The 15,812-nt window shown below is 42.4% G+C and overlaps 2 protein-coding genes across 2 annotated transcripts in view; one reads left to right on the forward strand and one right to left on the reverse strand.

The window, feature by feature from the left end:
- The window catches only part of SIAE (sialic acid acetylesterase), a 22,317-nt gene extending 20,763 nt beyond the window's left edge, over positions 1 to 1,554 (reverse strand). Inside the window, exon 1 of the mRNA XM_060250695.1 lies at positions 1,064 to 1,554. The gene's annotated coding sequence lies outside the window, so the exon portion shown is untranslated. The remainder of the gene's footprint in view (positions 1 to 1,063) is intronic.
- SPA17 (sperm autoantigenic protein 17) lies at positions 1,275 to 13,818 on the forward strand. The gene is made up of 5 exons (XM_060250696.1): positions 1,275 to 1,790; positions 4,964 to 5,143; positions 10,013 to 10,083; positions 10,949 to 11,023; positions 13,475 to 13,818. Exons 2-5 carry the CDS (start codon positions 4,990 to 4,992, stop codon positions 13,700 to 13,702), a joined length of 528 nt encoding a protein of 175 aa, XP_060106679.1. The 5' UTR covers positions 1,275 to 1,790; positions 4,964 to 4,989; the 3' UTR covers positions 13,703 to 13,818.
- The last annotated feature ends 1,994 nt before the right edge of the window (positions 13,819 to 15,812 follow it).

Raw genomic sequence — 15,812 nt, forward strand, 5'->3', positions numbered from 1 at the left:
CCTCAACCTCTAAGGTGTTTTGCTGTTATGCATCTTGTGACAAAAGTTATTTCCTAAGGGGCTGCGTCTGTGAAAGCACTGCAACTGTTTCTTTAGGATATGCCTTGCTAATTTTTTTCAGTGATTTACCAGACTTGTTATACTTGTCAAATTTACTTCTGAGTAAACATACACACAGGATGACATTGTAAATTGGGACTGGAGTCCAATGGCTCCTCAAACAAGAGCAACATTTATTTCAGCATAAACTTTCTTGAATAGAGCTCACTTCATCAGATATACAAAGAACACATCAATTATGTGCATCTGTATATATACTAAAAACTGCAAATATGAAGTGAGGTTTATGTTGCAACAGGAGATGTTTTGAAAGATATAAGCATTAGAGCAATCACTGTAAACTGGGTTTCAGCTCCTTCACAGTCTTTAGAATCTAAATCCTTAAACCTTGCATGACCAATCTTTAGGGCATACCTGAGTAAATACATAGATATGAATACAAAGACAAAGCCTGCCCTTAGACACACCTCAGCTAATAAGATATATTTTGAGCTGCTGAAATGAAGTGTTAAGTGTTAAGAACAGGATCTAAAAGATGCTCTCAATTCCCCCCTCTGTCATGGGGGCTCCTTTCCAATCACTCTCATAGGCTAACCCATCTGACACAGTACTTCTTAGGATAAAATAGGTGGGAGACTGATGCACAAAGAAGATTATGATGATACTGGATTTATATCCTGTCCTCCACTCCGAAGAGTCTCAGAGCGGCTCACAATCTCCTTTACCTTCCTCCCCCACAGCAGACACCCTGTGAGGTGGGTGGGGCTGGAGAGGGCTCTCACAGCAGCTGCCCTTTCAAGGACAACCTCTGCCAGAGCTATGGCTGACCCAAGGCCATGCTAGCAGGTGCAAGTGGAGGAGTGGGGAATCAAACCCGGTTCTCCCAGATAAGAGTCCGCACCCTTAACCACTACACCAAACAGGGCAGCCTTCAATCAGGTGTAGGCTGGCTCACACAACTTATACTCCACCTTCTCCCCAACAGGGACCCAAAGCCACTTACATCATTTCCCTCTCCTCCATTTTAATTTCACAACAACCCTATGAGGTAGGTTAGGCAGAGAGTGTGTGACAAGCCCAGAGGTCACTCCATGGGGATCTGAATTTGGGTCTTCCAAATGTTTGTCCAAGATAATATGCAACTCCACAAAGCCTTTTCCTCTGCGAAGTTCTCCAGGAACTGCCTTAAATATCCACCTACGGCGCTATATAATATGACTGCCCCCACTCAAGGCTGGGATGTTGGCCTGAGGCCTAGTCCGTGATGTCACCGCGGCCCTTTATTACAGGCCAACCCAAACCAGCCGTTTTCTCGACCACTCCCTGTCAGAGAGTGAAGCCAATGGGCGCCAACAACCACCTGAAGGCCCCCCCGGCTCAAATCTAAGGACTTGGCTAGGCCGCCTCTTCCACCACCGCGAAGAAGCGTATCGAAAATAAACAGGCGAGACCCAGTAACGAGTAGAGTCGAGAAAACGGGGCTCCTGGAGTGGCGGGACCTCCAGCCAATAGAGCGGGTTAAAAGGCAGATGTAGGCGGGGCCTTTAACTCACCGGAAGAATTCCGAGGCAACGTTCCGAAAGGCGCCGGTTTTGCCCCTGCCCGCTTCCCGTCGCGTTCGAGTTGCCAAGGCAACTGATAACCGTGGCACTCTAGTTGTGGGCAGGTCGGACTTTTTGACGTCTCCAGCATCCTCCCAGCCAAAGAATCGGGGAGTTCAGAAAAACGCGGTGAGCGACTGGGGCGTACCTCTTCTTTGGCCCCTTAAGCCCCGGATCCTTTTTTCATGATCGAGTTTTCAATCGTGGGATCCGGGGAAGACTGCTGAAGCTAGAATGCCGTTGAACGTGGGCAGAGTAACCCACAGGGAGGAGTAGCTACTGTGACTGGCTCCAGAGCCAGTTTGGTTTAGTGGTTAAGTGTGCGGACTCTTATCTGGGAGAACCGGGTTTGATTCTCCACTCCTCCACTTACAGCTGCTGGAATGGTTTTGGGTCAGCCATAGCTGTCCTAGGAGCTGTCCTTGAAAGGACAGCTTCCGTGAGAGCTCTCTCAGCCCCACTCACCTCACAGGGTGTCTGTTGTGGGGGAAGAAAATATAGGAGATTGTAAGCTGCTCTGAGAGTCTTTGATTCACATAGAAGGGCGGGGTGTAAATCTATTCTATGGTCTTCCTCTTCTTCCACATTTGGAAGGAGGGGCGGGGCTTCTCTGCTTAGAAATCGTAGAAATTTCCAAACTGGTTTACATATGAAGCAGAATAAGGTGGTATTCTGGCTTGGAAAAAAGTAGGTGAGGAATTGCATTTTTAAATGTTCCCTACATTTAAGGTGTGTGTGGGGGGGAATCTCTGCAATTAGAAAACTAGTTCAGCTAGGAGTGAACCTTTTCCTCATTGGGGCTAGTTTTTTACTTGTGGAGAGTCTCTTATGTAGGAAAGCATTCCAAGATAACATATCTCACCTTGAAGAGGTATGCTCTCCACCATTCTGCCTGCTTAGGATTCTGCCACAGCCTACTGCATGTGTGAACTAAGCAGTGGCATAAGTTTTTGTGTGCATTAGCACTAAATTTGCCTATGGATGATGAGTGTTTTTCTTGAATGTGTTGTGTTGCATGTGACTTCTAGCAAGCCATAAAGAACGTTTCTTGTATGTTCTCATCACAACCGGTATGTTGACTGTACCGGTAATAGCATTTGTCAATGATTGTAAACCATTCCACACAGTCCTCCTGGATACAGGTAATGAGATCTAGATATGAGCAGCCCAGTCTTGTCATAATGTGGAAGCTAAGTAACAGCTAGTACTTGGACCTCCAAGGAGGTCCAGCTCATTATGCAGAGGCAGGAAATGGCAGACCTCTTCTGAACATCTCTTGCCTTGAAAACCCTACAGGGTCACCATAAGTTGTCTGTGACTTGACAGCATTTTCCACCGCCACCAAAAATATCATTAATTGCTCCTTCATACCACATGCTACAGCCCCCAATTCTCTGGGTTTTCCTGGTCCACTTTTTCCACTCCCAGAGTAATTACCTAAACTCTACTGAAATGAAATGAAAGAGTGATTGATGTGTTACCTGAAAGGCATGGGGATGATGCATTATGGCTTTCTATGCTGTTCAAGTAATATATGACTTACCCAAGGCTGTGATCTTAAGCTCACATTCGATTTCTGAGTAAACATGATTAGGAATGGGCTCTAAAGGCTGTATCCTAATCTTATTTACTTGGAAGCAAGTCCTCTTGATGTCAGTGGGACCTTTTGAGGTGAACATAGAATTCTAAATAATGGTGACAAAAAACAACAGATGTTGTAAGTTTGAGAAGAGATGTCAGGTGATTTTTCTCCAATCACCCTGCAAGTGTCTCAACCCACCATTACCAGTCCAGACGTAAAATTCAAGTGTGTGTTTGGATCCCTGTATAGATGGAGAGGAGCATGATTCAAACACGCTACTGGTAAATGCTTGACAAAATGACAAAGTAAATATCCAGAAAGATAGTGTGCTGCTTGTAAGCAGAATTTTAAATATGTATGTATTTAGAGATTGTATATGTTGTCCACCAGAGACATGCTGAAGGCAGCTTACAAAGTAAAATAGTACAACAAAATCATTCTCAAAAGTATAAATATTAATAACAAACCAATAAAACTCAGGGTCTAACAACAGCATAAAAACTGAAGGCAAATTAGTATAATTTGCAATTAGCAGACCTAAATATTTGTGCCTCTAATTACAATTATTAGGAGTAACGAGAGAGGTAAAACTTCACACTTGTTCCCTTTGTGGAGCTGCAAATGTAAACTGTGAATGTATCAAAGCCAACTCAAGTTTAGCATCCGTAAATTCTCCCAAGCAGCAAGGATTATTGCAGATATCTCTGTTGTGCTTCCTGACTTTGCTTGCCTGGAAATTCATAACATTAACATTGTGGATATTGAATGTCCTAGAGCTTCTTTTTAATGGCAGAGAGAAGAAACGTGTATATGTGAAGCTGCCTTATACTGAGCCAGACCATCAGCCGTTCAAAGTCAGTACTCTGACTGGCAGTGATTGTCCAGGCAGGGTGTCAGGCAGAGGAAGGTCTTTTATTACTTAAAATATTTATATCCTGCCTATCCTTGTAGCTGGAGGCATCTTCAAAGTCACAGTTAAACATTACAATTTAAAACCTATAACCTGATGCTTTTATCTGGAAATGCCAGAATCTGGGAGCTTCAAGGCATCCAGGATTCTGTTAATTTCTGAGCTGGTTGAACAAGCTGCTTTCTTCCCCCACCCCAGTTTCCACTTTTGCTAGTATTCAGCTGCTCTCAAAACTCTGGAGCACTTTCAGCCCAGCAGGCTGCTTTTGTATGGTTTGATTTCTGAAATCATATTTTTTTGTGTATCTGGTAGTGTTGCCAGGTCTGTTGGAAAATACCTGAAAACTTTAGGGGTGGATGTGGGAGAGGGTGTGGTTTGAGGAGGGGAGGGGCCTCAGCATGATGCAATGCCATAGAGTCTACCCTTCAAGGCAGCCATTTTCCCCAGGGGAGCTGATTTCTGCCAGCTGGAGATTAGTTGTAAAAGTGAGAGATCCCCAGGCCCCACCTGGATGCTGGTAACCCTAGTACCCGGGGACTCCTTTAAAGATGTAGAGACCCTCTATGGTCTGAACATGGCCCAGTTTACAGCTTTCATTGCCCACATAAAAGCCAGCCAGCTTACTATAAGATATCGTAATGTTCATACTTGATTCACTTACTTGGAGGAGGTATGAGTTTTCATAACTTGGGCTGTAAAATGTGCTATATTTGAGCATGCTAAAACAACAAGAATATGATAAAATATCAGCAGAACAAGAATGCTGTTTTCTGTTATGAGTCATCCACCGCTTTTATGATGAACCGGCAGGTGTGGTAGAAGCCTATTAAAAGACAATGTCTATTCCATTCTCCAACACCACTCAACGCATTCCTCGAGGATTCGCAAATCTGCTGGAAGGGCTTGCCAGAGAAGTTTTGAGGAACCAGCCGCAAGACATACCATCCTTTGCTGCCAAGTATTTTGAAAATCTCCTAATCGAAAGAGAAAGTAAGTATAACTAGCGCTGAGTTCACCCTCCCCCCCCCCTTGTGTGCACATATAAATCCTTCTTCTCCCTGCCTTAGAAAAGACTCATGAAGTTCAATCCTAAGTAAGTTTATTTAAACTCCCAAGCAGGACTGCAAACTGAATCTGTCCACCTCTGTTTTTTTCCAAGATCTGGAAAGGCTGTGAAATTTATAGTATTTTTTCAGCGCTGTGACCTATTTAAGTTCTGGCCCTGTATCATGCCTTCTTTTGTTCCAATGAACACCAGTGTATTTACCCCCTAAGCCTGCAAGATCAAAGCATAAACACACATATTGTGCTATTTCACTAGGATTGCCAACCTCCAGGTAGCTCCTGAGATCTGCTATTACAGTTGATCTCCAAATGAACAAGATCAATTCCCCTGGAGAAAATGGCTGCTTTGAGATATGGATTCTATGGCATTATGCCCTGCTGAAGTCTCTGCCCTCCCCAAACCCCATCCTCAGGCTCCACCCCCAAAATCCCCATGTATTTCCTAACCCAGAGCTAGCAATCCTATATTTCACACAAACTCTATGTCTTGCCCCCCCCCACCACCAGGAAACTTATTATGCCATACATGGGCCTCTCCCCTCCCTTTTTATACTCACAACAACTCTGTGTGGTAGGTCAGGCTGAGAGACGAACTGTCCATAGTTTGATTAGGGTGATCTCCCCACAGGATCTGAACACAGGTCTTCTCAGTTTAAATCCTATACTGTCACCCTAGCAGCTTCCAGTACTCATTTTCAAACAAGCCACTTTTTAGCCTTCAGTTGTGGAGAGTAGATTGTAAGCATGTGGACATTGTCTGGTGAAGGACGTTGATAAAATCTGGCACTGATCAGGAGACAGAACTTGTCAAGTTTTGTCCAGTTATCTTCTACTGTAAGTCCCTACCTTTTAACATTCTTGTTATCGAACCACACTGATCCTGCCCATCCCGTCCTTTTTTTTATAATGTACCTTACACAACTCCATGCTAGAAAAAAATTCTTCCAAAACCCAAGTTTTTAAATTGTAGAATCTGTATTTCTTGGGGGCAGCAGGGAGTTATGGTATAAGAAGCATAGATCTGTGAGATAGCTTTCTTATCCCTTGATGTTCAAGAATGGGCCAGGATATTGCTTGCCCTGACCTGGGCCCAAAAAACAGAGTTTTGCTGCCCTTTCCTATTTATGCCATCTTCCTTATATGCTATTGTTCAGGAATGGGGAAGATACTTGGTTGCTCCCCCAAAACAGTTCTACCGGCCCTGCTAATTTTATTCATGGCCAGTTACCCCAACATTGTGACTAAACCGAGAAGAAAAGCCCCTTACGGTTTTAAGGGCCCTTCTTCATTTCAAACTCCTTAATCAGCCTGCGCATACTGACTGATTTCATATTGTTGTGGCAGCTTTCTCTTTATAGCTCGGAGCTCTTGGTTCTCTGGGAAGAAGCTTGTGGTACGTTTTAGGAAGCAGTGGGCCAGAGGAAGCAATCCTGCTGATTTGCTAAGCTGCAAACATGTTTTTTAATTACAGGATGACTCACAGGCAAGATTGGAGCTTTCTGGCCTCTTGTTTGCTATGCTCAGAGAAGGATAATGTTATGCAAGAAAAGGTAGTGAGTAGGGAATGTGCTGAGTGTGCAACAGAGACCATCGTTCAGTATCACACACAAACTGTGTGTGTGTTTCTGTTCTTGACTGGGCCTTAGCTGTAGGTAGAAATCTGTGGGTTTTATTTTTTTTTTGCTTGGAATAATTATATCTTGCAACGTTTGCAGAGCTTCAGAATGTCATGGGTGCTATATGTGGGGATGTTGCTAGGCACAGAGGGAGATAATTTCACTGCAAATAGTGCTGTACAAACTGGCAGCTGCACAACAGGATTTTGTGAATTCTCCCCCAAAATATTCTTCAGTTTATGTGGCTAACCTTAAGACTATGTAACGCAATGAAAAGAAACTGCATACTGGTCTGCTTTTGCAAGCAGCTTAATGCAATGGTGTTGTTTGGTGCCTAGAATGATAGATTAAGGAGATCAGAGGTCAGATCCCCACTCAGCTTAACCATGGTTGGCCCACGGTCATCCAGGAAACTTCACAGCTAACCTACCTCCCAAGATTGTTGTGAGAATAAAATGAGAGGGTGCGATATATGCTTCTCTGAGTTCTTTAGAGGAAGAATGGAACAAAAATTTGGTAGCAGGTCAGCCTTTAATTTTTAAAAGGGCTAGTGAGTTTTTCTTTTTTTAAAAAAGCACAGACTCTTATATAAGACCAGAAAATAAATTCTGTGCACTATCGTAACATTTAAAGGAGACAGGCAGTATAGGGCGCTGTTGCTTTTTAAAAGACTTACATTTTATTAATTTTTCATACATTACAAACCAGAAATCATAACAAAACCCCCCACAATTAAATACGTGAACTGAAATTTACATAAATGTTAACAGTAATACGGTTTAACCCAATAGAACATAAAATCTTTCTATTTATTAGGAAAAGCACTTATTTCTGATGAATCAGTGATATAGTAAAAAAAAACCCTAAACAATTTCTCAACAAAAGTATTACTCAGTTTTGAGCATTCTGCCTGTATTAATTGCATAGCTGTTTTATCCATAACTGCAGTGTCCCAAGTTTTCATATACTACTGTTTCAACACTGGGATTTTGTTAGGATTTTGTTAAGAGTTTTGGGCTAATGTTGTGTTCCCTGCTACCAACAATAGTGATGCTAACTCAGCTTTCAACTGTGAAGTTAGTTGACCCAGCCAGAAATTTGATAAAATGGATTCTGGAGTATCTGGAATTGTCTACCCCACAATTTCCCCATAAGGTGCCACTGTAATCTGCTCCTTGAACAGAAGATGCTGGAGATCGAAGCCAAAGCCTTCTGCACACAAAGGAGGTGCTGTGGAGGTGCAGCCTGTCTCCTATTACCTTGTTCCTCTTCTGCTGCAGCGGTTGCTTTCCTTCTGTTGGCACATTTCAAAATCAGCTGTTTCAAACTGTCTCTCTTTGTGACTTCATTTGTGTTATAACTGTATTTTTTTTAATGTAAGGAACTTGTAGTATTTCATGGCCCTTATAAAACCAGTTGGGGGACTTTGATTTAAAAGAAAAATAGGATAGAAAACAAAGAAGAAACAACTGGGGTGACTAGGCCTGTAGAATTTGTTGGACATGTGTGACATCCCCTCCAGATGTCATGGCAACAGAGTAGATAGATAGATGGTCACACTGACCTTTCCTTCATGTAAAGTCCAGTAGCACCTTTAAGACTAACAAAATTTTATTCAAGGTATAAACTTGAATAAAACTTTGTTGCTCTTAAAGGTAGAACTGGACTCTAACTTTATTCTGTCGCTTCAGGCCAACAAGGCAGCTCACCTGGATTTATCTTTCCTTCCTGTGTTTATTCTTCTGCCACTATCCTCTTTGAAGTGTAGATTGTATTCTCAGGGAACAACTTCCTTCCGCTCACACTCTCACACTACGTTTTTCCCTGTGCACACCAAGAGGGATGACATGCTATCCTCTTTTTGGCCCCATGAGGTAGATGGCCCTCTGCTTCCATCCTTAGCTAGTAAGTTAGTACTTTATCCTGTCTTTATTCTTCCTATCTAAAAGTGTACTTCTCAAATAAAGAGAGGAGTATTTCTCCTTTAAACCTGCAGCATAGCTCTGTGTAACTCTGTAAACTGAGTAACCTAGTAAAGTGATAGAACAAAATAGGGGTCGATTGCACCTTTAAGACCAATTTAGTTTTATTCAGAACGTAAGCTTTCGTGTACATGTACACGGAAGTTTACATTCTGAATAAAACTAAGTTGGTCTTAAAGGTGCAATCGACTCCTATCTTGTTCTACTACTTCAGACCAACACGGCTTCCTACTTGGATCTATCTAGTAAAGTGATGCTCCTGCATTCTGTAGCTTTGTTTAAGGCGTAGTGGGAACTGGACTAACTATGCCAGTGAATCCCAATAGAATTTGCCTCACTGTGTCCTACATTTGGATGTTAAGAGACAAGATGATGGGAGGGTGGTATAGCTGTTCAGGATGGGTTGGTGTCTCAAAAGCTGTATAAATCAAAGGGCACTTTTTCTGAAACCTAAAAATCAGCATTGAAAGCTATATTTGTACCATCTAATATATGCCAAATCTGTTGTTTTAAAATAATACAAAGTGCTGGTCACACATTACATCGCATGCTTGAGTGTGAGCACAGATGAAACTGCCAATATTTAGGATTTTTAAAATAAATCACTGAAGCAGGAACTTAGGCCAAGATATATCATCTAGCATCTGCTGTGTTGCATCTCTTAATAGGCAGACCATGGCCAGGGAGATTTTATTTTGTTTCTTAAGAGAGCTATCAATAAAAGTATTTCACTTTTATGAAGTGTTTTCGATGTTCAGAGGGCTTTATACCCATTATCTTGTAAACCTTTGCCACAACTCAGGCCGAGTACTATCCCCATCCTGTGGATGGGGCTACGGTGACTTGAGACAAAATAACTTGCCTCTGTGAGTTTGTGGGTAGAGGATATTTGAACTACAGTTCACAGCTCATTTTCTTAATTGCTGTGCTACCTAATACATGAATACAAGAAGCTGCCTTATATGGAATCAGATGCTTGATCCATCAAAGTCCTTGTTGTCTACTCAGACCAGTAGCAGCTTTCCAGGATCTCTGTCTGAGGCTGTTCACATCACCTCCTACCTGATCTTTTTAACTGGAGATGCCGGGGACCGAGCCTGGGACCTTCTGCGTGCCAAGCAAATGCTCTGCCAGTGAGCCACAGCCTCTCCCCTCCTAATGTGATTTTACTTTTGTTTACGATGCTTTCCTTTCAGAAACTGGATTTGATCCAACGGAATGGGGAGCAAAACTAGATGACAGATACTACAACAATCGTGCTTTCAATGTAAGTCTTGGTGTATGTGGTTAGCATCTCCTTTCCTGCAGTGTGCACAGATACATAGATTCAGATGACTGTTTCCCTCATTGTGAAGTTGCAATTTGTTAGCGCCATTCTTGTAATGATCTGAATGGAATGTGGTCTTGCAAAGAAGTCCAACATGGGTTTAGCTGGTCCTGCTGTGATGTGTCCTGCAAATACGGGGGCAGGAAGCAACAAAGTGCACCAGAAGCGATAGGAGTTAATATAAAATTACTACATAGTAGAACAAACTTCCTATAAAATTACTACACAGTAGAACACAGTAGCACCTCTAAGACCAACAAAGTTTTATTCAGAATGTAACCTTTTTTGTGCATTCACACTTCATCAGACAATGGAATGGGGTACAGTGAGCAGAGTTACATATAGTTGATGGGCAGTGATTAGGCATGCAAAATAGTACCAAGTCAGAATCTATGCCGAAATAGTACAATTTTCAAACTGAAAGAACAACCAGTTTGGTTTAGATACCATTTGTTGTGTTGGACAACAGCAAAGTCAATAAACATGCCAGAACTGAAGAGTGATGGTGAGGGTGTCACAGGCAGTAAATGCAGAGTCTGTTCATTGCTCTGTTGCTACTTAAGGCTGGGTAAAATGGAGAACATGTTTTTCTCAGAGGTCTAAACAGTGTAAAAGAAACAACACTGGACTTTTAACCTGGCTTCTCATCTGTAGAAATACTATCCCATGGTGCTTCTAGGAGAAAGGTTTTGTGAATCTCGTCCTGGCAGCAAACGTTTGGCTTTCTGGTATGCATGAAAGCCTCACCTCTATCATTCTTATGGCTGACTGACTGATGTATTAAAAATTGTCACTGTTTTCCCAGGAACTCGCCCCTCCAGGAGGAGGTAGTCAGACAGGGGATAAGGGAGAAGAATCTGCTCAACCAGCTGCTCAAGCAGTAAGTCATCCTCCTTGAAACTGAGAATTTCAGTCCCTTTGTTGTTGGGTAGCCTGTGCTGATCTTGGTATTTATGGGGAGAAAGCCGCAGTGAGAGAACTCTGAGCTAGTGAGGCCAGAGCCAGTCCTAAGAAGGAGTGTAGTTTCAGCCAGCATCAAATGTGGCCTTGGTCTCTCACTTTCCTGAAGTACTGGATTAGAAAAGAAAACAGTTAAATCCCCCATGACACACCTAATATTAAAATACAAATGTAGGGATCTGATCCCAAACAAATTTGGGGATCTGAACCCAAACACAGTGTATTGCTTGGCTGTCATTGGTGGACAATGGATTCCCTTCTTCTCTGGCATTTAAGTTTAGAGCCCCAGACTGCAAAGTAATTCCTCTACTGTTAAGTTAAGGCTAGACAAATCAAACCTTTCGGACAAGCAGAGAGCGATAACATGTCACCAAAGACAGCTCCTACGCAGCTCATATTTGTTGCACAATTAACTCTCTTACATAAGCCAGCAGCCAGCTCATTTTCTAACACCTAGCTAAGACATCCAAGCCGAGTTTGATATGACAACCAGTGTGTAATTTATTCACACAGTAAGGTACGAGCCAAACTAGAAGTTGAAGCCTCCTTTTGGAATGCTGTGTACATTCTGGTGGCTTTATCTTTAAAAAATGATATTGTAGAGCTGGAAAAAGTATAGAAGAGGGCAATTGGGATGATCAAAGGGGTGAAGTCTTCCTGTTGGGGAAGGCTATGAGTTTTTAATTTAGAGAAAAGAAGAGTATGGGAATAAGTGGTAGAGGTTTATAAATTATGTATGGGGGTGGAGAAAGTAAATAGAGAAAGCTTTTTCTCCCTCTTCCATAATACTGGAATTTGGTGGCACCCAATGATGTTGATGGACAATAGGAAGACAAAAGGAAATAATTCTTTACTCAATGAGTAATGAAATTGGCAGTGAAATCCACATTGGAGACAGTGATGGTTTTGCAAGGGGGCTAGAGACTCCTGGAGGATAGGTCCATCAGTGGCTACTTGCCATGGTAACTGAAGGGAACTTCCATATTCAGAGGCAGTAAACCTCTGAAATCAAATGCTAGGAGAAGGCTTTGTCCTTTCTACCATTAGCCCTGCAGAGTAACCGGTTGGCTTCTATTTGAAACACGGTGCTGGACTGGATGGACTAGTTCTTACGTTCTTAAGGGATAGTGGTATGACATGTCACATGAAGCTGCCTTACACTGAATCAAGCCTTTGGTCCATCAAGGTCAGTATTGCCCACTGTGAGTTAGAGGTCTTTCCCATCACCCACTACCTAGTCCTTTCAATTGGAGATGCTGGAGATTGAACCTGGCACTTTCTGCATGCCCAGCAGATTCTCTGCCACTGAGCCCCAGTCTTTCCCAAATCCATGTATGTCTTACAGTCCACATATAAAAGGAGCTTGGAATATATTTTTTTTACCCGAAGTGAAGCATGCAAGAGAGGGGAATTGAGCTCTGCTCTTCACCTTACTCCTGTGTTCCTTTGGTTTAATCATATTTCTTCTAGGCTAATTCTCATAGTTGAAATGAGCCAGTGTTGGGCAAAATTGTATTGAATAAAGTGCAGAAGGGTAGGGTGGGAAAGGGATTAGCTGCCCTCGTTTGCATAGTTCAAGTGTTTTTTTTAAAATAGACCCTCCCTATACACTTGATGTGAATGGGAGGACATGGGAACAAAATATGCATAGTTCTCCCCCATCACAGCTAGCTTGGTCTTATACATGGCAGTCCTCAACTAGAGTGTTTGATCTTTGCTGGAAGTCTTAATATGGAGTGGGAGAGGGGCAATGTATGCAAACAAAATTAACTCCTTCCTCTTTCCATTGCTTTCAACATGAAAGATTTAAGCACCTGCTTAACTCTCTTATCAAAAACCTCTGGGATTCCAAGTGCTTAATTCTGGGTAGATGACACCCTGTGCATTTTATACATTTTGGGTGTGTACCCCCCCCCCCACACACACAGAGGTATACTCATGAGGAAGCTTTAGCCTATTTTGGCATTGTTCCTTTCTCTCCCAGGAGTGAGAGATTTGCTCTTGCAACCTAAGGGTGAACAGCTGGTATTACCTAAGCGCCAAATCCTGACGTTCTCTGCAGGCAAAACATCCTGACATTCTTTGCAGGCAAAACTTACTTTGAAAAATGATGGAAAGCTGCCCAAGTGACATTCACAAGATGCAGCACTAAATATAGCCTCGCTGATGTCTTGTTGCAGATACAACTTTGAAAAATGACAAAATAAGATGCATCTTTTCTCACTCATCCTTGGATTCAGCTTCCAAATTGCCCTGGGGGAAAAACAGAGATTACCACGAGTTTATCATGAGTTATTATTGTAACATTTAAAAATCCCATGTTAAAACTTCTAAAAGCATCACATCTGAGTTGGTCTCTCTCTTTCATCAGGAGGAGGATAAGACAGAGGAAAGTGATGTTAAATTAACAGAAGAGCAAGCGGCTTTAAAAATTCAGGCCAGCTACCGGGGATACAAAACAAGAAAAGAAGTAAAGTGCTCAAAAGAAGAAGAACCAGAGAAGGAAGAGCCGACAGAGCCTGATAAAAAAGAGCCGACAGAGCCTGATAAAAAAGAGCCAACAGAGCCTGATAAAAAAGAGCCAGAGCTGGCACAGTAATCCAGCACCGCAATCCTGCCAGCAGTCGAGTTTTTAGAACAGCTTGCAGCAAAGGCTCATCGATCTGATTCAGAAGTATGGGTCAAGTTTATGAAATAAACCATAGACTTTAAAAATGCTCCTCTTTGCTCATTGGTAAATCAATTAATGAGAATCTGTTTTGCATGTCAAATCATTACAACACAGCTTCCTGGTGATTGGGCTGCAGTGAGGCTCTGATCAAAGTTTCGCGTTGCCTGGTGATTTGAGATCAGACCTCCTGATGTGTTTTTAAACATTAAAGAACAGTGATGAGGAATTCCCCCTCTCTTTTGGAGTGGGGCTGTATTGTACCCTTTCCGTTGAGCCGTTTGCCTGGACAGTTCAGTTTCCCACTCTAGCTGCTATTAGTCTTGGTAAGAAGTAAGGAACGGGTGCAGTCTTGTTACTCGGTTTCTACCGAGGCTAACAGCAACTCAGAAGGGCATCTGTTTACTGGGAAAGCGGCATGGAGGAAAATGGCTAAATTCCGCCATGTCCCATAATCCGTGTCATCCTATTCCCCACCCTCTAGGGATGGAAAGTGCCGCCAGGTTGCAGTCAATTTATAGCAACCCCGTAGGGTTGTTGAGGCAAGAGATGAGATCAAGTGAGCCTGGTCCATCCAGGTTAGAGCTCTCCACCCTATATCTGGTGGCTTTTAAAAACATGTTAAAATGTTGGGTGATCTGGTCACGACCCTATATCATGCGTGCTTTGACCCTTACCTACATTGTCCTTATGGTCCATTTGAGGAACCAAAGGAATAATTAGGAATAATCCTAACTCCTAACAGAGTTCTATCTGCATGGTACTTAATTGATGAAGACGCTGTGGGTTTTTTTTAATGGAAAGTACATTTGAAACCGTTTTCATGACTCTTTGGCCTGTACGCTACACCCTGTCATAGTGCTGGTGTGGTATTCCCTTCCTGTGAGTTGTGTCCATAAATTCCACACTCTCAGGATGGTTTCATGTGGTCCTGCATTGAATGAGAGTGCCTGTTTTGGCCCTTGTATCATTGTCTTTGGAACAGTGAATTCTGGACTTGTAAACAATGCAGGAAGGAGATGGGTCAGAGTGTCATAAGTGCCCATCCCCCACAGTATTTATTGATTTTTAATTTCTACACTCTTTCATCTCCAGCACTCAGAAACTAGTTAAAACTTAAGCACAGCCAACCATTAGTCATGACTTACGCAGTAGGCAGAGAAATAGGGAGTGAGTGTGGTCACTGGTAGACCATTCTTTAATTCTGAAGAAACATTCATTAATCTTATTTCTTTTGCCATCTGCTCTTTTTTTCTTCCCTGTCTTAGTCTTTATGCTGTGACTTGTAAATTCAGATTTTGTTCCCTCTTCACAGTAGCCCGGCTGAACAAAGTCCCTCTCTTCCTGTTGCCTTGGTCACTATGGCCTTCCAGGTTACTCTTGTTCATGAGGTGAGTAGGGAAGGGATAATCTTTGTTAAAATACTTCATCCAATTGTGCACCCCTAGTAAAGTCATACTATTAACCATGCTGCTGTCAAAAAAAGGAAATACTGCTTTGCTTATTCAAGACCTGCTGTGGGAATGCAAAGTTGCCATCAGGGCACTCAAGAAAGGAATTTAAGATGAAAACAGACAGTAAAGCCCTTAACAAATAAAACAATTATGTATGTGTTTAGAACATAATGGTATCATTCTAAAAGAAATACTGTCTTTCCAGTGTTATGTAACAATAGAAAAACGCTCCTAGGGTGTGATCATACATGCTAAATAATGCACTTTCAATGCACTTTCCAGCTGGATTTTACTGGGTGAACTGGCAAGATCCAGTTGGAAAGTGCATTGAAAGTGGATTGAAACTGCATTATTTAGCATGTGTGATCCCAACGCTAATGTAATAAAGTTGAAGATATTTGAAGCACATTTCCTTAGGGACAGTTCCCTTGGTTCTAGATAACAACTCAAGCAGAGATCAACAGGCTACGAGTACAGGAGGATTGGAAGGACCAGCCAAAGAATGCAGACATGTCCAGACCAAGCATCCTTTAGCGCATATATAGCTACCTACAGCCATCTCAGCATGTTCATTAAGTGTTTCCAGC

Source organism: Heteronotia binoei, chromosome 12 (assembly GCF_032191835.1).
Source record: "Heteronotia binoei isolate CCM8104 ecotype False Entrance Well chromosome 12, APGP_CSIRO_Hbin_v1, whole genome shotgun sequence".
In the NCBI taxonomy this organism is placed as follows: Eukaryota; Metazoa; Chordata; class Lepidosauria; order Squamata; family Gekkonidae; genus Heteronotia; species Heteronotia binoei.